At 37.9% G+C, this 23,645-nt stretch overlaps 5 protein-coding genes across 5 annotated transcripts; 1 reads left to right on the top strand and 4 right to left on the bottom strand.

Moving 5' to 3' along the window:
- Window positions 1-5,721: 5,721 nt before the first annotated feature.
- Window positions 5,722-6,947, bottom strand: Glct (ceramide glucosyltransferase). The gene has a single exon (XM_076901215.1). The coding sequence runs from the start codon at window positions 6,938-6,940 to the stop codon at window positions 5,744-5,746; it is 1,197 nt and encodes a 398-aa protein (XP_076757330.1). The 5' UTR covers window positions 6,941-6,947; the 3' UTR covers window positions 5,722-5,743.
- A 1,657-nt stretch (window positions 6,948-8,604) lies between these two features.
- Hay (ATP-dependent DNA helicase hay) lies at window positions 8,605-12,455 on the bottom strand. Its single transcript, XM_076900764.1, has 13 exons — window positions 12,314-12,455; window positions 11,934-12,145; window positions 11,732-11,842; window positions 11,336-11,656; window positions 11,069-11,260; window positions 10,889-10,986; window positions 10,342-10,745; window positions 10,004-10,272; window positions 9,765-9,929; window positions 9,512-9,698; window positions 9,303-9,451; window positions 9,112-9,228; window positions 8,605-9,028 (listed from the first exon to the last, which is right to left on the bottom strand). The coding sequence occupies exons 1-13, from the start codon at window positions 12,345-12,347 to the stop codon at window positions 8,900-8,902; spliced, it is 2,388 nt and encodes a 795-aa protein (XP_076756879.1). The 5' UTR covers window positions 12,348-12,455; the 3' UTR covers window positions 8,605-8,899.
- Window positions 12,456-12,918: 463 nt separating this feature from the next.
- On the bottom strand, window positions 12,919-15,012 carry Dus2 (Dihydrouridine synthase 2). The gene is made up of 5 exons (XM_076900894.1): window positions 14,609-15,012; window positions 14,004-14,517; window positions 13,685-13,930; window positions 13,268-13,612; window positions 12,919-13,174 (listed from the first exon to the last, which is right to left on the bottom strand). The coding sequence occupies exons 1-5, from the start codon at window positions 14,790-14,792 to the stop codon at window positions 13,066-13,068; spliced, it is 1,398 nt and encodes a 465-aa protein (XP_076757009.1). The 5' UTR covers window positions 14,793-15,012; the 3' UTR covers window positions 12,919-13,065.
- Window positions 15,013-15,094: 82 nt separating this feature from the next.
- Window positions 15,095-21,318, top strand: Spd-2 (spindle defective 2). Its single transcript, XM_076900150.1, has 19 exons — window positions 15,095-15,464; window positions 15,786-15,910; window positions 15,981-16,109; window positions 16,179-16,330; window positions 16,401-16,714; window positions 16,773-16,945; window positions 17,003-17,485; window positions 17,584-17,829; window positions 17,971-18,179; window positions 18,246-18,509; window positions 18,587-19,065; window positions 19,138-19,308; window positions 19,382-19,586; window positions 19,670-19,846; window positions 19,917-20,100; window positions 20,167-20,365; window positions 20,428-20,566; window positions 20,638-20,822; window positions 20,879-21,318. The coding sequence occupies exons 1-19, from the start codon at window positions 15,364-15,366 to the stop codon at window positions 21,207-21,209; spliced, it is 4,266 nt and encodes a 1,421-aa protein (XP_076756265.1). The 5' UTR covers window positions 15,095-15,363; the 3' UTR covers window positions 21,210-21,318.
- Window positions 21,259-23,581, bottom strand: LOC143426588 (26S proteasome non-ATPase regulatory subunit 6). Its single transcript, XM_076900152.1, has 2 exons — window positions 22,432-23,581; window positions 21,259-22,046 (listed from the first exon to the last, which is right to left on the bottom strand). The coding sequence occupies exons 1-2, from the start codon at window positions 23,579-23,581 to the stop codon at window positions 21,340-21,342; spliced, it is 1,857 nt and encodes a 618-aa protein (XP_076756267.1). The 3' UTR covers window positions 21,259-21,339.
- Window positions 23,582-23,645: the final 64 nt, after the last annotated feature.

Raw genomic sequence — 23,645 nt, 5'->3', positions numbered from 1 at the left:
ATCTGCCGGTACTTGATTAGCTTCTCTCTCATCGAGTATCAAATTGTTAATAAAAATCAAAATTACACTTCGCACCAGTAGAAAAAAATCCTCATCAGAGAAATGTATAAATTTCACATAAGAGCAAAAAATAGCTTGAATGTACGAAAATTACAATTTTTGGGGCTCGAACGAAAGAATAAAAATTGTCCTGATAATGGTACATACGTGATGGAAAAAATGAACGTATCAATTTTCAATTAGGTCACTGTTGAGTAGCCCTACGTTGCGATAAAACTTCGACTAGATTAAAAGGTCTTGTTTATGCTGTATATTGCTCGGAATGGTAGGTGGGTTGGTGTTATTGAGCAATTAAGCGAATTTCCCGAACAAAAGGAATTCCTGAAACGCCTAACTCGACTGGTACGTTAGGGTCTTTAATATGTGGGACAGTACTATCATTGATAAAGTTGGGGTTGAGCAAGCGATGTTCAATTTCTGACCTGTAGCTGTAGCCCTGCATTTACCTAACAGACGCACTGCCTTCTTTTTAATCTTATCAGCAAGTTTAAACTATACAAATATAGGGGAAACTAACAACTGTACTGTGTATACACTTCTCAATTTCATAATCCAATAATTACATTAGATATATGACTAGAGATTTTCTTCGAACAATTTAATGTGTAAATAAGAATAGCTACTTTCGAAACGTATAAAAACAGTGATTTCGATCCTATTTGCCCCGCTAATGCAAACGTTCGGTACGGCTATCCATTGATGACAGTGAGCCACAGCCATTCCTAGTCGAACAGGCCCTCGTTTATTCCTCGCGTTACGTTACACCGTTGAAATTTCCCTTAAATAAAGTTCAGCGAAATTCCGTTGGGAGAAAAAGAGAAAGGCTTATGTAGATTAAAGAAAGAAACAGACAAATTATTCCGACTGTTCCCTATGTAGTCATTATCGTCGAAGCGAGGAAAATGAAAGAAATCTTCCGTGAAGTCGTTGATACTTCCAGCTAACGATTGTTCCACATTGGATGCGAAAAGTACAGTTACTCCTTGTGACTCTCTTTCTCTCCTCTCTATCTCTTCCTACTCCTTTCTAAAACGCGCCGTTGAATCGTTATCACATCTGCAAAAATATCACACAACCGGGAATCCCAATTTTGATTTGCTGCTTAAAATTTATTAAAAAATTTCTCAGTGCTCCTGAGCATTTCTCAAACACACATTCACTGGCTCATACCGGTTACACTTTCAAAACGTTTCATTGTAAATCGTTTATCTGTTACGTGCAATTTTAGAAATTTCAAACACCGTACACAAGAGGAGAGGAATAATCGTCTGCCTTTCGATAAATCAGAACGAAACGTATAGACATGTAATATCCCGTGTTCTATCAGCGTGAAAAAAAAAAGAACAGAACCAGCACCGGGCAGCGATTCACGGGGGAGAGAATCAATCTGGCACAATCGATCCCACGTTCGATAAGTCGATGCATTCTTTGGACGTAAATAAGCGGCGCTCTATTTAAGTCTGGTCATCGATTTACGCGCGATGATCTTTGAAAATACTGTTCAATTATATACTATTAGGTGTACATATTAATTGCACGTTTTGTACCTGACATTACATTCCCAATTTATGTGAACTTTGCGAGCATTATCTTGAATGTTAGAATACTCGCCTTTCGAACCGATTGTATCATCTGCTTTCGGTCAAGATACACAGTTCAATTCAAATATTAAAGATCAAACGCCTTGAAAATTCTGACTCAGTGGAAAGATATTTCAATCGAAAATAACATGATGATTAAATAGACATTAGTAAAGGCACTGAATTAATTTGTACACCTAATGCTAGGGGGCCGAAAGTCAAATGACTTTTTGAATGACCACCTGACCAATCGCGCTTCGATAGATACAAAAATATCAACAGATATACGCTGCAGATTATGCATTTTAAGGCGTTTGCACGCGTCGACGATCGTACAAAGACCAAACCGTCCCTATAACGCAGTTACGAAAACAGTCGCGCCTTCGAAAACCTACCATGCAGTATCGATAAAGATCGAACTTGTATTTTACCCTATAATATCCGTCGCTATCTTTCGCCTTCGAAATCGTCGCGGTTACGAAAGTAAAACGAAACGTCCTGCACGCACGCAGTTTCGCGTCCTCTTATAGCTTTGTATTATTCAACATCGTACCATTATAATTGCTGTTAATGAAACACGTACCCTATTTAGTTGTACTCCGACGTTGCGAGGTTAAACATTTATTGGCCGCGCGGTAGAAGAGCTCGGTATAAATATCACAATTAATTGACCACTTGACTGATAAAACTGTCAGGGTTCAAAAGCTTTAGATTCACTTTTGTCGTTAAGCGTCACCGCCCCGTACACGTCGTACAAAAACTCGCTGAATCTGCAACTTTCCGTCGTGCACCCCAAATATCATTCCCCGCGTTAAACAGAGATCGATCGTCCCCTACCTGCATCGATAGAAATCAAAAGAATTTCTACACTTACGCAATTCAGAGCTCCAACGATAGTAATAATAATGCAGCGAGACTCGTGACGTATTCACTTAGAATAACATCCCTCGATAACTTGTCGCTTGTGTTTACTAGAATAAATTAACCTTACATTGCGAGACGTATAAACGGAACGTAAAAAATAAATAACAATACAATTAGCTTATTAAGCGTCGTGTGTACACACACCTCTTCACTATCTCGATCTTTCGTCCTTTTGTTCGACTTTTTGTTTCACGACTTACGTCTGTATACTTCATCTGATTGGTACAGATTGTCTCAATGATTCTGTCGCACCATGGGATGACACTGTACACCGCGAACGCACCGTAATAATCGCCAACCAATAAAAAAATGACAATATCTAGATGGCTACACGGGCAGCGTTAGATACAACCACTTCTTATTGGACGGCTGCTGCAATTGGTTAGCGCTAACGTCACACGGAACGACAAAATTCTCGAGACAGTTTACACCCTTCTTGAATAATCGGTAGCGGTTACTCGTTATTGTCACAATTTATTACGATTACGCATAAAAAAATATATTCATTTCGCGATGTAACAGAGAACGATCAATTGTTAAAGATATTAGAATGAATTATCACGATGCCTGGTTACGGATTAATCATTGTCGGTTGTAAACGTGACTCACGAAATGCAAGATTTTAATGGCGGCGAGCGCTGGCACGACTTCGATTTGCTTTTTACACACGCGGTATGAAACGAACCGTTTCCAAAACGCCGACCGTGCTTTGCATAGAACGGAAGTACGTGAGAACAATCCAATTAACATCAATTCATAAAGTAGACTGTAATTCGTTCTAATTTCTTTGACGAACAGGGAAACAAAAGGACGACCAGTTCGTTTGAAAACAGCATGGATCGCGATCGTAACACACGTGACAAGGAATGTAGCAAACGTAAGGAATAGTTACTTTCAAGAAACTATGTATATATAGAGACGGTTGCGTTGATCCTGGCCAATTTTATGTAATGGCCGTCAACGCAAATGTGTGACTGGCCTGTCAGAAACGATGGCACTAAATAGAACCACTTCTCATTGGTCGACAGGCTACATTTATATAAGATGTAAAAAAAAAAAGAGAAAATGTTCGAACCAACGTCACAGTCTTTACCATCAACACTCGCTGAACCTCCGTGGTAAAATTATATAACCTAGATTTATCAAAATTTCTTAATCTCTTTGTTTCTAAAAGCTGATCAACCAAATCGTTTGGCTTATATAACTAAATTGTTACAATCGAAGACCAAGCACGCGCGAGTTTTTACAGTCTCCTGAGAAAGAAAAAAAAAAAAAAAAGAAAAAGTAGATCACGGGAAATGCATCATGATGAATGATATTAATTAACCACAGCGAGAGCAACGGAATATAAAACGTATTAGTAGAAAAGTGTAATTAAGCAAACGTTCCAGAAGCGTTTCTCTCGCGACACCGTGTGTAGAAGGCAGACAAGTGTTTCGATTTAATAAGAACTTATTTTTCATGCTTTGTAATCTTCCTATCGTGTTTGTAATACTTGGATTACGTGTTTGATACTTTTCGATTGCGATAAAAACAAATTGTACTTTGTAATAGCAGGCATAATGTTGTATAAACAAAAACAAATTCGAACTCGAACAATGTCGTCCATGCAAAAGGAGATAACGAACAAATGATCGATTCGTTTTGATTAATCGACGAAAAGGTAATTATATAATGTTTCTCCTGAAGGCATACAGTTTTAAAGGAAAAGAAATATATACATATACATATATACTCTGGGAGGAAAACAAACGAGTATAAATACGTGAGAAAAAGTGTAAATTTTGAAAAACAAGTTTAAGGGAGCTACTTTGGTACAAAGATATATGAGACTCTGTACGTCTCGAATTGTACATTAAACAAATAAATAATCAGTAGATATTCGCAAAACTCTTGAGTATGTATTCGAAAGCGATGAGTCACCGCAACTTAGTACGAATTAATTTATTATAGTACGAATCGCGTGATTGGACACATTGTTCGAGTAGATGTACACACGCGTTTATAGAACAGTCTGTAAAAAAAAATGATACCCTTCCAAAAATAATATGAATTATAGCTAATAATTTGGATACTTGGAATATTACTCGCTTTAGACATTACGAAGTCTAAAAGTTCTTGTTCTCACGGCAACTAACATGCGCTATTTGAATGTTTTTTAAACGGTGTGTACGCACATGCCATTTATAATGGACTAATTAATCGTTTTTGCTAACGCGCATATCCATGTACGTACGATTTCACCTTCTTAACACAGAGAAGTGACAATAGAAACCAACGCAGTACAACTAATATCACTGTCGTTTAACTCGCTTATCGATTCAACTTATTTTTTCGTAATTCTTTATCTCTTAGTTTGCTCGATTTTAGTCACTATATACGAAAAGTGAAATAAATATTAAAAAGTCGAAATAAACGCGTTATCGTTAATTGCGACGTGTAGAATAATTAATGTGCAAATATTCTGGAAATAAAAATAGCCGCTATATCAATACGCGGACAAGTTGACACTTGCACTATCGCAACTATATTTTGCCGCGGATAGAAATCGTTTCATATTAGAGCGTATCAATAATTACAGACTAGAAAATACTATGACTTAAAGGTCGATCTCCAACTGGACACGGACCAAGAAAAAAAAACAACGAAAAAAAAACGATTACAAATATCAATTGTTGTTATGCTTGTCTCTTTACTCGGCCAACTTGTTATTGTGTTGGAGAAATAAAACGCGGAGGATTTTTTTTTTTATCTTACTTCTTCCAGAGAACATTGCACGAGAAATGAGCACGTCGTTACGAGCTAAGTGAGATGATATGCTGGATAATTGAAAAGTTGTAGCCGCGCGCACGTGCGTGTCGCGATTATTGTATTTACATACGGGTATTGTGCGTATGTATGTATATGTGCGCGCGCAAGCACCCCCTATTCAGTACGTGTCGTGCGTATACGCGTGCACTTTTTTTCTTACGTTCTAACGTAATGCGTACAAGTATAATATGCGTGATAGCATAATATATCGGATACTACGAAACATCCACGTTTGCAACCGGATGCGAATGTGTCGCTCTCTTAATATACGTGTGAGATAAAGAAAAGGAAAGAAAGAAAGAAAGAAAGAAGAGAAAGAAAAGAATGAGAGCACGAACGAAGCGTAAGATTTTTTTTTACACGATGGTTCAATATTTGACTTTCGCCTTAACCTCTTCCGCGACGCCACCCCACCTGAGCTTGTAGACGCGCGATCGCCACTGTATCAGAGGATCTAGAACTGCCTGAAGAAAAAGATAGGGCCTGGTGATTTCGCTAAGTAACCATCCACATACAAACTCTAATTTGTTGAACGGCAACGGACCGTTCTGCACGACGCTCAACAGCGTCCAATCGAACATAAACCACAATAGTATGTGTACTAAATAGAAAACAAGGGAGTCCCACTCGAAGAGTACGCTGGCAGCCCAGGAAGCACAGGCACCTAACACTAAACACTCGCTAAGCGGCTCCAAAACGATCGTGGTGGGTAGCATCGCCACCCTGAGCTTCGCCCACCTTCGTAACCTCGCCTGGAACGAGTGCAACTCGCAGTGGCCGCTGTTCTGCAACGCCGGTTGCGAGGATACCGTGATACGCCAACCACGGTCGGTCAACGACTTCGCGTAGAAAAAATCCTCAGCTAAATACACACCGAACGTCTTTAATCCGCCCACCTCGTCCAACGGCGCTTTCCTCAGCAACGCTGACATGCCGGTATGACAGTTTATCTTGAGCAAATCGGCGGCAAGATATATACGCGACTGTACGGTGCCGAAAAAGATTTTCTCGTACGCCGCGGCGAAACCTTCGCGATCACAGGTAAACGGCATCTGATGCACCAACGCCACATTGTCGGTCATGTAATTAACCATGTCCAAAAGTGTGTCCTCCTTCATCTTGATACCACTGTCACTAATCAACACGAACTCGTGCTTGGCCGCCTCGTAAGCCGGCTGCATGTTGTTGATCTTCGGATTTACGCCCACGTTGCAACCGCCGACAAACAGTTTCGCGTCCACCTTCGGGTATTTCTCGATCAGCTTGCCCACTAACATTAACACAGGATCGGAGTCGTCCTCCACGCAGAACAACAGTTCGTAACTGGGGTACCGCATCGTGAAGAACGTCTCTAAGTTGCTAAACAAATTCGGATCGACGCCCATCAGCGGTTTTATGATCGACACACCGGGTAAGGGCGTTTCGTAGGTTGGTAGCTGGTTCACTTTACGGTGCAGCTTCCAATGACCGACGATCAGTGCCAGTACATGAACGATCCACATTACCGACCAGAATATCATGAAAAATATCGCAAACCCGTTGAGGGTATATACCATGGAGTTCATCTTCGAGAAAAAAGATCGTCGCGAGGACGCCTAACCTCCGTGATCTCTCCGCTTTCTCCTCTCTTCCTTTCCCCGTTTCTCTCTCCCGTGTCGTCGTGATTATTCGATCCGTTCGTGCCTATCGATCCCAGCGGTGATCTGAAAGCCCGCCATCCTTCTGGGACAACGTGTAGACGATACCCGCGGCATCCTCGACGACGTTCCCGTCCGTCGTGCCGCGATCACGGATACCCAAGATCTGTCGCACGGGCCATCGATGATGAACCGTTCTCGGCGACTTCCACGGTGTCACACCGTTTTCACGTCGATCGGAACGACGACGACGACGACGATGAAGACGTGGCCACCGCTTCCAATACATTCACGCACTAGCTCCCACCGCGCGTCTTATAGGGTGGCTACGTAGCCGCGTCCACGGCTACGGAGCGCTCGAGGAAACGCCGGCACGCTCTGCCGACGGAACCTCTGCCAGATACTCTCTTCACTCTCTTTCACTTAAACACCGCCCGACAAGGATCGCGCCCTTCTCTATTCACAATCACTGACACCGCGAACCACCCTCTTTCTCGTCACGCACCACCAACGATACCTCCTGCTAATTTTCACCGATGCATTGAACTTTTCGCCTCTGTCACGCGTCTACCCACGAACCTCTCTCTCTCTCTATCTCTCTCTATACCTCGTATCCACCGTCGGTTGTTCCCTTCGAACGTATCCTCGAACGATCTCCGCACCTTTTATTCCACCACGATGCTGCGTTCGTTCCGTGTATCGGACAAAGACCACCGACCAGACTCTTTCCTTTTTCCTGTTCTTATCTTTTACCTCGCTACGGTTACCACTTCCTTCGGTTCACGCTTCGAATGGTCGATCTCTACCGCTCGATCGTGCCAGGTTCACCGATCCTTCCAGCGCAACATGTACAACGTCCAGGCAAGGACATTCGGCTTGGTTCGTTCACAGGTAACGACTGTTTCCTTTCATAACGATGCGCCTACGCGGACTTGTCTTGTTCCGTTTCGGCCGCGACTACGGCACTGCCATCGCATGTGTCGATGCATGTCATATCGATGACCGGAACGTCTGTGGATACGAATCGATTGGGAACGGGTAACCGAGTCGCGGACGCGAATTAATTAAGAAACACCGCTTTAAATGGCAGAACACGTCTCACATGTAAGGACGCACCGCGATGCGTCGACGGGATAACTGGCCTGCATGTGACAGCCGGCAGCTCGCACGATTTATTCGCGACTGACTTCAGGGCGAACGTGTCGACGACCATCGCGCCAATTGACGCTCAACGCGCGATACTTGCCACTTTTACGAAATAACCGAACGTCAAAAGGGGCTTTAGATCGTAGGGATAGGATACTTTCGTTATCAGAGATGTTATTACTTGCGTAAGTTATGCGATAAGTTTTAGCTGTTTTAAGTTTAGATAACTGACATCGATTCCAAGGTAATTGTACTCTACGATTTAACAGAGAATTTTGTGTCACATATGTATTGAAAAAATACGAATTACGTAACTTAAAGTGGTTGATCGTTTAAAGAGAAAATTGGGTTTTAGAAATTTAAGGACAAGAGTAATAAATTGAAAATTTACCATGCATCTTTATTGTATCAATTCGTATTTTAAATACTTCGGCGAGTTAGAGGGTATTATATGCTGTTTACAAGGTATTAAGATACGTGTTATTATAGACCACAGCCGTTGGATTTATCGAGAATTATTTTATCACATTACTTAAGTTAACTTTTCACTGGGTAATTTACATTTGCGTAAATCACATTGCTGTCACGTAAATTGTGCGAGTAGATGTATCTACTTCTTTCCTCAGGAGCTGTTATATATTAAACGTTTTCCTTGCATGCACAAAACTTTACGTTTCCATTATGCAAATAATAAATATGAAATACTTTTACATATATCCGTGATGGGATGTCCAACTATATTTATGTCCTAAATTTCTTAAACAGCGGATGTTTATTCGCCGTAGATGAACCAGGGGCTTTCTTGTATTCATAGTAAACCGCATCGTCTGCACCAGACATTGAAGTCATGTTTCCTGCCTTACGTATAATCTGAAAAAGTTTAGGTTCCAATACAGATGTTTTAACCCAACCAGCAGCATGTTCTTTGATCATATTAATATAACAAAACTTACGGGTCTTGGCCCTTCCCCAGGTATCCTTTCCTCATCTGCATCCATATCACTAGCAGACAGAACTTGTTGCAACAGATGACCCTGTTCATCTCGAGATGTATACATCAAATCTGGTTCCTATATTCAAAAATTAAATTAACAAAACTTAAAATGACAAAACGTTTACTGGATTGTTATCAAGCAATGCGTACTTCTTCCATTCCTGCAAGCTTTGTAATAACTTTGTAGGCGTATCCTTGATTCACAAGAAAACGTTGACGTTTTCTAGAATAATTCATTTCCATCGTATCTTGTGATACCAGTGTATAGAAGAATGCATTATATTCCTCCGCGATGGCGCCTTAAAAAAAAAAAATATGAAGTGTTTAATACGGTCAATTTTTGTTCTAAGTAAAAATACCTTTCTTAGCTCGTAAAATACGTCCTAAACGTTGCGCCTCTTGACGTCGCGAACCACCGTGCGAAGATATTTGAATCAAAACATTAGCTTCTGGTAAATCAAAAGAAGTATCTGCCACTTTGCTCACAAATATCGTGTTCACTTTAGTATTGAATTTGAAATTTTGCAAAATTTGTATTCGTTCGCTCTAAAATGAATTACATTGCTATATACTTTGCAATTAATTAGATACTTCCACCATTTTTACACTTACTTGGCTAGTAGGACCATAGATATATGGTTTGTTCATTTTAATTGCATAATGCTTCAAAGCAAAAACATTATCTGAGAAAACAATGGTTTTGTCGCCACGTCTTTCGTGATATCGTATCAAGTATTGGCAGCAACGAAATTTATTGGGATTCATCACATAAAGTAACTGCAAATGGAATATGGTTTGAAAATTCCGTAGAGCATTAAACCAAATTACATTGAAATGAAATAATTACTCACTAGTTTCTTAGTCATTTTACAACCGAGGTATTCTCTGTAAAATTCAGGCGTCATAGGACACCAAACCTCGGCACACTGTACTCTCGCGATAAAGCCTCTTTTTTGTAATTCCAACCAGTTGGCCTCGTACAACTTAGGCCCAATCAGGAAATTAAGATCAGCAATTTTATCATCTTCTCGAAGCAATGTTGCAGTCAAACCCAATTTACAGTGTGATTGAACGATCGTTAAGACCCTTCTGAACATTTTTGCAGGAATCGTGTGTACCTCTACAAACGTGAAGCATGTTAGACAATTCTGGAATAGGATTAAGAGAAAGTATTCTTTTATAATTTTACCATCCAAAACCATGATTCCCCATTCTTGTTCTTGAAGCCATCGCATAGTCTGCTCTGCTTCCCATGAGCGTTTTTGCGTGTGGGTAATCATGGAATACGTCGTGATCAAAATCCCACAGCCCATAGGTTTGTCCTTGGCTTCGCTTGTAAATCGACAGATCATTGAATCATCCGCCGTCGACCACATTTTAAATTGCTGTTTCCACTGTTCTACCGACACTCCGGAATTACACAGTACCAATGCACGTTTTCGAACCGTACAACAAGCTGTTACACCGACTAAACTTTTGCCTGCACCACAAGGCAAAACTATGACTCCTGACCTGGCACGTCCATTCCCGAACATTTTTCTTAAACTCTTTTCTTGATAGGGTCTCAGCACAGCCGATGGCTTCAAATCGATGCTGAAAACAAATATCATTGAGACATTTAGGTGTAAAAGTATAAGTTCACCTCAAGTCTCAATAATAACTATGTCTCGTTGATTTTCCATACATTCCTTGTTATCTAGGATGTTAATACATGTAATTCAGCTTTTTATACTTACTTTATGTCTGGATTTACGGTATCATTACGGAAATCATATTCTGCTAGTAAAGGATATTCTAATTCTATACACCTTTTCTGTATAACTTCAATTTTTTCCTAGACCAAAATTTTGCATTAATATTTAGACATATCTATTGTATATATTCACTTTTTGTAAAGCAGTATAAAACTTACGTACTTGATTTACTTCGAAACTAACAGTTTTTAATTCTTGCTCTTCTTCTTCGTCCTCGTCCTCTTTATCCATTTTATCATAGAATGTAGTTATATCTTCAGGAACAGTGGCAGTTTCTGCTGGAACCTGATCATTAGTTGTTTCTGTTACTTTGGTGGTTCCAGTTGGAACATTTGTCACCGCTTTTGCTCCAAACTGAAACAGATGCAAATTATGTATAATGGGTATTTCATTGCAATAACTGTATCGAACATATGAAAATATCATTACTTGTGGCACTTTTGTTTTATTTTGTATATTTGTAATTATTTCATCCTTTTCATCTTCCACAGTCTTCTTTAGTCTACATTCTTGAATTACTGGATCTTTCAGCAGCTTTTGTAATACTTCAGGATACGGAGATTCAACAAAATACTTATTGTGCTTTAATACTAACTTCACCTTACCATAAGACAATGTACATAATTTTATAAACTCTATAATTCCATCAGGTATACTAGTTTTACTAAGTCTTTTTAAATATTCTATTATATCATGCGTTTGAAGGCCGACGCTGACAGCAGCATACAAAGAATAAGCAGTCAGTTTATACTGCAAAATGAAATTGAAGTTGTTAAACATTTTGCGTATATATATAACAATTTCTGTTTGTATTTATGTTTTTACCTCGTGAATATGTTCTGGGCGACATACAGGCTCTGAGATAGCTATCAGAAAATCATGAGCATGCTTGTATACGGGTGAAAAAGATTCTAGAAAGATATGTCCGTTTGGTGCCTAAAAAAAATATTAATCATAAAGTAATTTTCATATTTAAGAGAGAAGGTTGCAATTATGTAATCAGCATTTAATTGTTATCATATCCTACCACCCAAAGCGGCCTGGAGGCACAATCAGGCTTCAAAATCATTTGTGAACGATAATCCTTTGCGCCAAACTCATCTTCTAATGCTGTTTCATCTTGTTTCTCGACATCGTTCTTGGCTGCATCTGGTATACCTTCAGCTTCGTTATCGTCTAAAGAATCATCATCATTAAATTCTTCAGGATCTTCTTTGCGCTTCTTCCATTTCCCCCTGTCTGCAAACATAAATAATGAACTTAGTTATAATGTCAAGTAATATTACGTTTCATTTACATTCCGATTCGAAACGTATTTTACATAACTTAAAATCCAAATTCATAATAAATCTCTCATAAATAAAAATTGTGCAATTTCCTGTTTAAGTATAAAAAATAGGTTTCTACCATTGTCTTTTTTGAAACGTTTTGGTGGACCCATGATCAAGTAACGATTTAAACGTTAAACTGTAAATAATTTCTTTGACGTTGTATATAAGTTTTACATCGAAATTAATAATCTCTGTAACGTATTAATGTCCACATGGAGAAACACAATTGTGTTCACTACTTGTTTCAACGTTTCGACGATAGAGGTCGTGTGTGATTGATTCATTCTGTTAATTATACGAGACATGACAGAACGAGGTACATTGTGGATGTCTATGGGGTTATTCTTCGTTTATTTTCCTTACGAAGTATAATAAAACAATGAAAGTGCGATTGGTAAACTAAAATCTTTTGGTAATTCTTGTAAGCGTCATTCTAAAATTGATTATTCCAAATAAAATGTAATAAAATGTCTTCATTTTCATGAAGAAATATAGGTTGCAATTTCAAGTAAACAATGGTATTACCAAGGTCATTGGTACAATAATCTACACTCTAATTTAATAGTTTGGTAATGCTAGTTATTAGTTTGTAAGTTAATATGTAAAAAGGTTTGTGTATTGAACTTTCAATTGTGTGACAATTTTTTGTATATAATATGGTGAGTACATAAAAATAATGCATTTCTTTTTATAAGAGAAGAGTGGTTTTTATTTTTAACAAAAATAAAAAAATATATGATCAAGTTTTTGTTGAACAGATATAAAGTGGTTCAATGAATTGTATTTATTTAATGCATTTCATTAAATCTAGTCTTCCTTCGTTTGATATCAAGAAAGAACATTTCTATTTGAAACAAAATTCTTCTCATTCATTAGGCCCAAAGAGAAGAGGCAGACTAGCGCGGCTCCTTGTTCCGCCCATTTCTTATTCTTCTCCCTAGAATAGTTGAATAAACATTATAAAAAGTACAAAATAAATATAACATTCAAGCGTGCGAATGTAAAATAAAAGTACAATTTTTCTTATTACCAGAAGGATGATCCATACTTTCTTCCATCTATGGTAACGATGGATCGAAAAAGTTTTCCTTTTTGACGAGTATTATAGGTTGGCATTTTTTTTCTTTGAGTTTGAGTCCACTTGTGTAATATAGTTTTTGGCAATTCAACATCAGTCACGTAATTATTCCTTAGAAACGCACAGTGCATTAAAATGACATCTTCCTCTTCCGAAAGTTTCCTTTTATTGGTCGGTTGTTCCTCGTCTTGCTTCTCATCTTCCTTCATAGGTGAAACTTGAGATCTTCCTAATAAACCTTTCTCTTCAAATTCTTTTCTCTTTAAACAACAATAATCGTTAAGATTCCATACATCACTGTAATAAACAATATGTATACTGGATTTGTATAATAAATAATTACATTATTTAAAATCACAGAATTTATACCATATTTGTTCTAAAGTTTGGGAATTAAGAAATTTTCTTCCTAATGGAGATTCCTGTTGTTCCCTAAGAATATTTTGTATACAGTACTTGGTATTGGAAGGTGGATTGTCACAATCCACGGCGTATTTTAAATATGACTTAATTACATCTTCCATAGGAAGCAAACCGTCTTTACTAAATATTGAACAGTTCCATTCAGCAGCGCGTGCAAGCATTACACTACTACACCCTGTTACTTCCTTAAATCTGTAAATAATTCTATGAAGTTTGAAACTGTATATCTGTACGTTTCATGACTAAAATTTAAACGAAGATTTACTTGAAAATATCAGAATACTTCTGTATTTCCTTTGAGCCTCCATTTGCTATAACTGGTATTGAAAGTTTTTTAGAGATCTCCTTTAAAACGTCATTGCGATTTGCATGCTGAGGTCTTTCATCAACCGTACGACCATGAATTGCAATTGCTGATATACCAGTCGATTGTAAAAGCTTACAAAGTTCTATAGTCTTATCCAAATCAGGTAATACACGAATTTTACAAGTTACTGTAATGCTTAGATTATCCACTAAGGTTTTCAAAATGTTCACAGCTGTTTCCGGCTCTTTCAGAAGAGCTGCTCCCATTTTTCCTACCAGGGAAAACAACTTAGGACAACCCATATTTAAATCGATCCCAGCGATATCGTGCTCTACCATTTTAGCAACTTTCAACGCTCTAGTCGCATCGCAGGTTCCAATTTGTAGGACAACTTTATCCCTTTCCTTAGAGCAAGTCCGAAAAGTCACTGTACCATCCGTTTTATCCACGTAATCGATTGTTCCCAAAACATCTAAAAGGAGATTCATGAAAACAGATCCTCTCTCTCTTTAAACTGAACATCTTCTCTCGTTATTAATATTGCAATACTAACATTTCCTTACCGTTTTCACGACGAAACGAGCGTAACAATTTCCAATCAATCAGTTCCTCTGTGTACACTATATCGGCACCATAGTCGAGTGCAAGAAGACGCATAGGAAGGGTGCCAATTCGCACCATGGGTGCCAATATAAGTTTATTCTCATAATTCAGTTTCTTCCTTTCCATTGTTACTTTCTCATCCATTCTATTGTCAATATGTTAGAATCTTTGTTACAATTCCTGAAAGAGTAAATCGTCATTCAACCAGGATGTGCCAAAACGTCTGATATATGGTGTACAATCCTAATATCTTCTTATCGTTAACATTCATCGATGCACGATGAGAATAAGGCTATTTTTCCTTCTAAACATCACTACTGTGGTATTGAATTAGTAGCTTTCCACAAGTTTCTCACGCCATTCTCGTGCGCATCCGTCGGTACCTGTTCTCGACGGTACGCAGGATGTTCGTTCGCTTAAGTTCGCCCAGATGGCGGTGCCGTTATTGTGTTCGTCGTACATAAATGGTACGTAAGACATAGTGGGAGTTTTATATTCCATGATTGGTGATCACGGAATAGTTTCAAATTTAAACGCTAAAATCGATTAACTGTCAAAACAATACGTTGAGAATAATATGGTACAGTCGCCCCTTTGTTTCATCGATTTTGCGATTCGTGAATCGCTTAAAATCATCAACACGTGCAAACTATTCCCCTGAGCGGTTAGTCGGCTGAACGTCGGTCAAGGGACGAGCAGAGATTAATTCTTGATAATGTTTACACCGCCAAAGTCGACGGGGCCGAATTTTATCAACGAGACCGTGTTAAACACGCCTGAACCGCAAGCAGCGTCGACCGTACAAAGAAAAAGCACGTGAGTTCATTTCTTCTTCTATTTTTTATTTCACGAATTTTCTCGTTCGCGTTCTTTGATTAATACTGTTTGATCCTTTGGAGTACAGTGGTCTCATGCACCACCTGTTCGAGGTACATCATAATCTTGGAAATGGTGAACTCACAAAAGGAATCACTGCTCAATCCTTAGAAATAATTCATTTTAAAATCCATGATCTTTTTGTTTGTCGTTTTAATAAAAATATCTAATTACATTCTGAATCTTGAAGGTCATCTCAAAGGGTTGGTTAAGTGTTCTTTATGTTACGTAGAAAGATTGAAAGTTAAATATTCTTTTCAGGCTGGAAAGTCAATGCTTCAATAAAGATGTTCACGAAGCCATTTATAAACAATCCATGATACACAAGAATGATGCGACGCAAAGGTCTGACGAATCGTCTCTTGGTATACTTAACATATCTTCCTGTAAGTTCGGTAATTTGTTTTGTTCTGGTACAGTATGATAATATTTCTATTTCATAACGAATTCTTATAGTTTTAGCTGAAGTGAGTGGGATGGGAGATGTGGACAAACAAAGTGAGAACAAATTGGACACGGAACGTGAACTTGCCAGGAAGCTGCTTAAAAAATGCAGCGATACGAAATCTACATCCACTGCATATGGTAAGAACTTCGTGTTGCAAATGCGGTTCTTCTTAAATAAATAATTCATGTATTTTGTAACTGTTACAGATACAAACAAAGAGAATAATGCAAACATTCAAAACTTGTCTACTAATATGACTTCGTCTCTTTTAATGAATTCAGGCCAAACTATGTACACCAATGAAACTAATTCTCAGAATGAAAATACATTACAATTAGCTACTAGTAAAACAAATAGTGTATGTAGGATTTTTTAAAAGAACAGAACATCGATGAGCAGGATATTTTTATGTGCTTTTCAATGTTTAGATTGTCTTTGAACCAAACGAGATAAGCGCACGTTCATCTGGATTAAGTAGAAATTCAGAAAAACGTTTTTCCTCGTTGTCAAGCAAGAATTTGAATAAAATAACGTTTGACACAACAACTGCTGAATTGATGGCACAATTTGGCAACGAAGAATTCCGTTCCGCTTCCGAAATGGCTAGTCAGATGTTAGCCGATGAAGTATCCTGGCATCAAAATTATTCGTATGCCCTACCTACCACAACTTCTACCGACAAAGAATATTTAAATTTATCCTGTTTTTCTGGTATCATTGGTGAACTAGATTTATCAGTGGAGTAAGTTTCTTCTCAACATACATTTTGCATTAGAAAATATGACATGTACGAGTTTCAGGTCTTGTGCTGGGCGCAAAGTATCTGTGGGTGAATTTTTCAAAAGAAAGTGCGGAAATTTCGGTCGATTATCAGAGGAGGCGGTGGAGAGACCGAGTTTAGGTTTATCCGTAAATAGTCCGAAAAAGAGAGACCAACTTATACCTCTGGTTGATTCAACTATTGCAACAGAAGGTATTATTTAAGTTTATTAAAAGATGATTTGTGTTATGTAACAAGCTACTTTTTTAGACTCCTCTGTTGCATCTTATGCTGCTAAAGATAAGGCTCAAAACGTTCCAAATGCACCAAAAGATATAGAAAGTATCATGAGCTTAACTAGTATCGCTCAAGCACTGGAAGATATTGACAATGGAACTCCGCGAAGACTGGTGGATCAACTTATCATGGCAAAGAAGAAGAAAAAATCTGTGCAGGTGCAAGAAGAAAAACCAGTTCGAGATACTTACATTGTGCCTTCAAGTAGAAAATCTATGCCTGCTACTCCAAGTGCTATGAGTATTGATAATTTCAGTAAAGATGTGGGATTAATAAACCTTTCGACAAAGTTATCTCTAGATAGTAAAATGATCAGTGAAACAGTGGATGCTAAACATTCTATACCAAGAATGCTATCATTTGATTCTAACGCGGGCACAAATACAAGCTTTGTAGCCGCTTGCCACGAACTTAAGAAAGAAATAAGCAATAGAAATTTAACATCTTATAATCAAGGTATAGTCTTGCATTTGAAAATTTCAATTTACTTCGTTAATAATTGCTCCTTTCTTTTCCTCCTTCCCTTTAAATTCTGTACTCATTGTAATGTTTAGATTTTAAGATGTTATTGGAGGATCCGAAATTAACTCTGCCAAACTATGCGATGGGAAGAAAAACATCACCTCGTACTTCAACAATCAATTCGATACTTAATCAGGAGAAAATATCCGTTGATCTTCAGAAGGAAGAAATGGAATTGAAAGAGAATATAAAAGAAGAGAATATTTCGTACAAAGACAAATCGGCAACGTTTACGCAGGATCTATCAAATTTACAAGGAAGACAAAGTCAAATTAACAGTATGCTATAGTAATAAAATAAGAATCTGTCCTCATATATATTTGCTCTTTTTCTCGGTTACTAATTTTTATTAAATTATTACATGATGGTATTAATTTATTAATTTAAATGTTACTGATATTTGTTAATATATTTTGCAGGCGTTATTATCGGTGAAAGCACAGAAAAGTTATGCAACTGTATTGTTGGTATATCCAGAGAAGCTGATATTGAACTTTTGAATAAAAGTGACAAATGGGTAATTTGTTCTTTAAGCATAAACCAAATTCAAGGTGATAAGAATAATGTTCAACTTATCTTACCGTCAGATGTTATTCTTATTAAGCCAAATGCAGAACAACATGTTAAGGTGAGAAAAAAGAAAATAATATATATTTTATATAGTACTAGAAACATTAAAATGTGATCATTTTAGATCGCGGTAACAGTGGTGAAAATGTGCAAACCAATCATAGCAGTTCTGGACATAACTATGTCAGATATGGTAACAAGATCTGAGTGGACCATGAAACATATAATTCGTTTCAAACCTGAAGAAATCGATATAGTTATCTTAAATCCTTCCCAGAAGAAAGAATTGGACTTTCAGTGTGTCGTTGAAAACAGTATGGCAGTTCTTCCTGTTACAATAAAAAACAAAAATAGTATCGACGTTCCTATACAACTTTTTATATCACAGGTGATTATTCCATCTAAATGATTTCACGCAAAATTAATTTTGTACCGTCTTCGTTTTATCTGGTATATTTAATATAGGATGGGTCAACATTATTTAGTTTCGAAAACTCTGAAGGATTCCAACATACCACGTTGCATTCGCAAGAAGTATTTACCACAAATATTCAGTGCAAAGGAATCCTACAGAAAACTACAGAAACGGAGCAACGGTTATTACATCGTTACAACGGGACCTTAATAATTCAGGCGAAAAGTACTTCGGACGATAGTATAATAATTCAAGAAATTCCTCTTGCCGTACAAGTAGGAACTTGCAAGATACAAGTGATTGACACGGACTTACCTTTGATTGTACCTAATAAACAAAGCAAACCGTTAATGGTAATTAATCTTGGGACGATGCCGACCTTGATACTAGCCTCGTTTTCTCAAGACATTGAATCGCCGAAAAATTCGAAATATTTTTCAGTAGAGCCGAAAAATTTAGTTGTGCAACCTAACGATACTGGTTGTTTCGTTGTCACGTACAAACAACAGAATGCAGATATTTCGCAGACGTGAGCAAACACTTTGTGATGTGTATACGGATACTATAATCTGTTTTTATTTATTGCAATTCGTATTTATAGGTATGCAAAGATCAAGTTAACCACTGCCAGCAGTGTTCATCATTACTCTGTAATTGGAGAGTCGATTGTATGTTCTGAAGCAGAGAACGAAAATTTGTCTCGTTGTGAAACACCTCAGAATTCGCGGTCCGTTAGTTCTCCTTCGTCTCCGCATAGCGTAACATCAACCAAGTAAGTTTAAATGGAAAATTTAATCGTTACCAACGTACAATAAAGTTACAGCTATTAAATTACACTATAATAGGTCAGGAAGAAATTCGCCACTTAGTTTAGTGTCCAGTTCAACTGTTGCTGGAGACAAAATTCCTATCAGAACAACTCACGCTGCTCTAGTATGGAATAGCGTGAGAACAGGGAAGTCAGAGATTAAAGAATTTACTATTCGTAACATAAGCAACAATAAAATCAAGATTCAAGCTGTTATATCAGACAGTGAAAAAAATTTTCGGGTAAAACACGAAATCCGCCATAGAATGAATCAAGTGATTTGCGATGTTGATAATGTCAGATTAATGTTAATGAATTTTTTCAGTTTCTTCGGGACCGACAAGCTGTTGGTACTTCTATTCTATTAGTTTTGCAGGGTATGGAAAGTAGAACACTGTCTGTTATATTTAGTCCTCACCATATAGGTGCAGCTGCTGGAAAAATAATATTCAAACACTACGAGCCTAAAAGAGGAGACTCTGAATCTCGTCCTTCGAAAGTGGTAAATGACTTTATTAAATATTGAAACTCATCTCGAATACTATAATGAATTTACAATGTATCGGTCGCAGCTATTTCTGTACGGTTATGGAGGTTATAGCAAGGTTGAAATTTCTGAAGCGTTCAAAGATACCAGCGGGAAAATGTGGTTATCGCTTGGAACTCTAAACTCTGGTGGTTCATTGAACGCAAAGATTAAATTACAAAATACCGGTGACTTATGTTCCTACGTTAAAATAAAGTTAACGCCAAAAGGTAACTCAAATAAATATACAACAAAGTAATCATTATTTTTTAATGTATATGTTTTAACAATTTCAGCCGTATATCCTACTATGGTTTCAAGTTGGCAAGTAAATCCTACCGAGTTGCTATTGAATCCAAAGGAAGCACAGTGGGTCACGTTGGAGTTCCATCCCCGGAAAGAAGATTTAGCGTTATTACAACGATCTGACGTATCCCATGTAGGAACATTGTTAATTATTCACGGAGACGAACCTTCGCGATGGCGAATTCGTAGGTAAGTAACCATTGAATTAAAAAAGTGATCGTTCTATTTTAGATTTCTAATTAAATCTTTAGATTGTACCATAAGATAAAAGAAACTGGTGAGTTGAGTGGAAATGAGAATGAAGCGTTTAGAAGTATAGTTTATCCCATATGTAGAGCTTTCGCTGGAGAGCAGTTAATTTCAGATATTAGCATCATTCGAGATTCGGTGGTAAGTAATGATAGAATTAGTAATTAATTTGATTGATTATTAAATCATTGGTTGATCTGCATATTATTCAGCAAAATCTTCGAGATCTTTGCCAAGGAATTCGTCAGCATGAAGTAATGTTAACCATGGAAATGTGCGCAGATGAGACGTTGTCTGTTCTGCAAGACAATGCCGATGAATCACAAATGTTTTATTCTCTGTGCAGCGATAACAGTCACATATACGAAGGGCACGGCGAAAGTTTTTTACCTTCAGAGTAAGTGCAGTCTGTTTTTCGGTAAACGTTTATGTATTCGATTAAACAATTTTCAGGATGGGAGACAATACAGTTCAGAACGAGATAAACACTGATTATTTTATAGTCAGCCCACCAGTCGTACTTTTAAATCCACCGACCAGAACGGAAGCAGTTGTAACAATAAAAAGTTCTTGCACAGTGGCACAACCATTCGAAACTTCTTTATCGTGTACAGAGTACTTAAGTGTTGTCCCCGCCGAGGGGATGATACCTACTAGAAGAGACTTTCAATTGAAAATCCAATGTATACGAAAAATCGAACGAAACTTGAACGCGATTCTTGAAATTTATACGGAAAATAATAAGATCGAGGTACAGATAAGGGTGAATGTTAAACGATCGTAAAGTAAAATCAAGTTTTGTTCTTGTCAAAGTATTTATTATATACAGAATACACCCTAGTTTCGTACTTTTATACCAGTAACATTTTTTATTATCAATAAATTAGTTTTCAGCGAGTTTTTAAAATTATGTCTCAATTAGTTTTCATGTAAACTTTCAAAATATCAGGGTGAACATTATTTATTTTGAATTGCACATCGTAGTCAGACTGAAGGATTTGTATTACTTTAACCATATTCTCTACATCATCTATACCAGAATGCAATTTACCACGTAAGGGAATATTCAGACGAATGAGCATATCCTTCAAGGATCGTGGATATACTTCCGTTGCATCACAAAAGGTGCCTTTCAGATTTATCCACTTCTGGAATTCCTTCGGTAATGGCACATTATCTCGCTTACACTGTTCTGGTAACATAGACTTCAAGTCCCAGTCGCCACACGTAACAAACGCACAATCATTACCTTCCTTGAAATAATTGTGTTCCTCCAACCAGTCACAGAATGTTGCAAACACCTCCGGGAAATGGGGTTCGTTATCAACCATGTCCTGCACGATTCCAGTTAGCTGTGTGCAAAATGTAGTCAGCTGAGGATGAACCTTCGGTTTAATATACTTGTGAAAGACGTTCTCCACTTGCCAAGTCTGCGTGGACAACGCCGCGCAGGGGAACTCTATGATCTCTTGAGGCTCGATTTTTTCATACCTCTTGCAGGTACACTCAAAATCTAATACAAGTAAATAATTGAAATACTGTTTAATCTCGTTGGTTCCTTTGTAAATCGATCTGGGATACTTTTTCAGAACTCGATGCGCCATAATTTTCTGGATACGTACTGAACGATTGCTGAAATTAAAAATCGCCCAGTAATGTACTTTCCATCACATTTAAATAAGGTTAGGATACAGTTAACTTACTAATACTAAAAAGTAACGGATAAACCTCTGTTATTCTATTTTCGATTATAACTTTAATTAAAAACTTGACACATACTATCCCAATTCGCCAATAATACGTTAGATTATGATGAAACACTTCGTGTAAATGTGCATCAGATCATAGCTTGAATTAATAAACAAACATCACGTGGTACGTGCATCGCTTTAACGGTTCTCGCTCCCGTGGCTGTTGCAAACTTAATGATCTTCCAGGCAAGTTATGTCAGTATCAATAATCGATTACCTGACCCAGCTTCTTCAATCGATTAAGCAAGGCGTCGCCTTTTTTAATCGTATTCTGATAAATCAAACCCCGACCGCACGAGGCGTCTGGCGCTTGACCTCTGTTGCAACCGGCGGCGCTGACCGTTACGATCATTCCAGCCACTTTATCGATTTTACAATACAATTTACCGTTCGCTATAAAACGCGCCACTTCCTGCTCTATGTACTCTTCCGTAACGCCGAATTCCGTTGCCATTCTACTTAAATTAATGGTCCTGTACGCTTGCAGCAGCTGCGAGTACGCTTTCAAACGCATCTCCCTCACGTAGTAACGATAATGGGAACGAAGCAACGGATTCGACTTAAACTCGGACTCTATCCAACCGAGATTTTCAAAGAACTCTTTGTAACGACAATCGTAAAAGGTATAAAAATATTCTCTGTATCTAGGAGACTCTGTGAGCAAAGCTTGCTGCAAAAGGCCGTTGTTGTTGAATTGAGAATCGAGCTGCGATCGGGACAGAGAAATCATCCCTGATAGTACAGTGTACTCGACGACTTCTTTAAATGGTAACAGTTCGTAGGATTCGAATGTAGGAATGCACTCCAATAGAAGAGAAGCTGCGCGAGGAAAGTTACGCGTCGCAAGACAATGTACAGCTTCGTACACTTTCAATTTATTGCGGCAACACCAATTGCTACCTGACGCGTGAGAGCCCTCCATCAAGTTCGTTATCTGGGTAATTATCTTCCCCATTGAGCAAGCGTCGTTTTTTATGTACGATATTCTGAACAAGCCAAAAGCAGCATCGATTTTGGTGCTGGACGAATTGCTTTCGTCTGTCAGAATCGCGTTCGCGATGTCCGTACCACGCTCGAGGTCGCCAATTTTGCAAAGGAATTCTAATTTCTCCATCCAGTTCCTTTTTTCAGAGTTCTCGAGGCTGGAATTATCTGAAGACTCTAGTTCCCGCCATGTAATCTCGTTTTCGTCTTTCATCGCCTTCAGAAGATCCTTGTCGATGTCCCAATCGAATTCCTTGCACGCATCTTGATAGTAACGTGTCATATTCCCGTGTATTATCGTGTCGAGGTATTCCTTTTTCACGTTCTCGTCATTTTGAAATTCTCTTAGAGTTAATTTAAATCGAGTTTTTATGAGAAGTATGTATTCAGGTGTTCTCTGGTATAATTCTGAATTGTTCATGACTCTTATTCCTTTCTCTTGTCGTAACAAATATCATTTACAAGATTTAAATGCGAAATACGTG

Source organism: Xylocopa sonorina, chromosome 9 (genome assembly GCF_050948175.1).
Source record: "Xylocopa sonorina isolate GNS202 chromosome 9, iyXylSono1_principal, whole genome shotgun sequence".
NCBI classification, from domain to species: Eukaryota; Metazoa; Arthropoda; class Insecta; order Hymenoptera; family Apidae; genus Xylocopa; species Xylocopa sonorina.
This window is presented reverse-complemented; position numbering and strand designations above follow the sequence as displayed.

What these genes read in the sequence shown, in the direction of transcription:
- LOC143426588 (XM_076900152.1), bottom strand. Translation starts at nt 23,581, where the DNA reads ATGAACAATTCAGAATTATACCAGAGAACACCTGAATACATACTTCTC. An exon ending in TCAGAATACGATTAAAAAAG is followed by an intron (nt 22,047 to 22,431) that starts GCGACGCCTTGC and finishes GCAATCGTTCAG; the next exon opens with TACGTATCCAGAAAATTATG.
- Dus2 (XM_076900894.1), bottom strand. Translation starts at nt 14,792, where the DNA reads ATGGATGAGAAAGTAACAATGGAAAGGAAGAAACTGAATTATGAGAAT. An exon ending in CAAACTTTAGAACAAATATG is followed by an intron (nt 13,613 to 13,684) that starts GTATAAATTCTG and finishes TGTTTATTACAG; the next exon opens with TGATGTATGGAATCTTAACG. An exon ending in AAGTATGGATCATCCTTCTG is followed by an intron (nt 13,175 to 13,267) that starts GTAATAAGAAAA and finishes CAACTATTCTAG; the next exon opens with GGAGAAGAATAAGAAATGGG.
- Glct (XM_076901215.1), bottom strand. Translation starts at nt 6,940, where the DNA reads ATGAACTCCATGGTATATACCCTCAACGGGTTTGCGATATTTTTCATG.
- Hay (XM_076900764.1), bottom strand. Translation starts at nt 12,347, where the DNA reads ATGGGTCCACCAAAACGTTTCAAAAAAGACAATG. An exon ending in GCCCAGAACATATTCACGAG is followed by an intron (nt 11,657 to 11,731) that starts GTAAAAACATAA and finishes TTCATTTTGCAG; the next exon opens with TATAAACTGACTGCTTATTC. An exon ending in TTAGTTTCGAAGTAAATCAA is followed by an intron (nt 10,987 to 11,068) that starts GTACGTAAGTTT and finishes ATTTTGGTCTAG; the next exon opens with GAAAAAATTGAAGTTATACA.
- Spd-2 (XM_076900150.1), top strand. Translation starts at nt 15,364, where the DNA reads ATGTTTACACCGCCAAAGTCGACGGGGCCGAATTTTATCAACGAGACC. An exon ending in ATCTACATCCACTGCATATG is followed by an intron (nt 16,110 to 16,178) that starts GTAAGAACTTCG and finishes TAACTGTTACAG; the next exon opens with ATACAAACAAAGAGAATAAT. An exon ending in AATGCAGATATTTCGCAGAC is followed by an intron (nt 19,066 to 19,137) that starts GTGAGCAAACAC and finishes TCGTATTTATAG; the next exon opens with GTATGCAAAGATCAAGTTAA.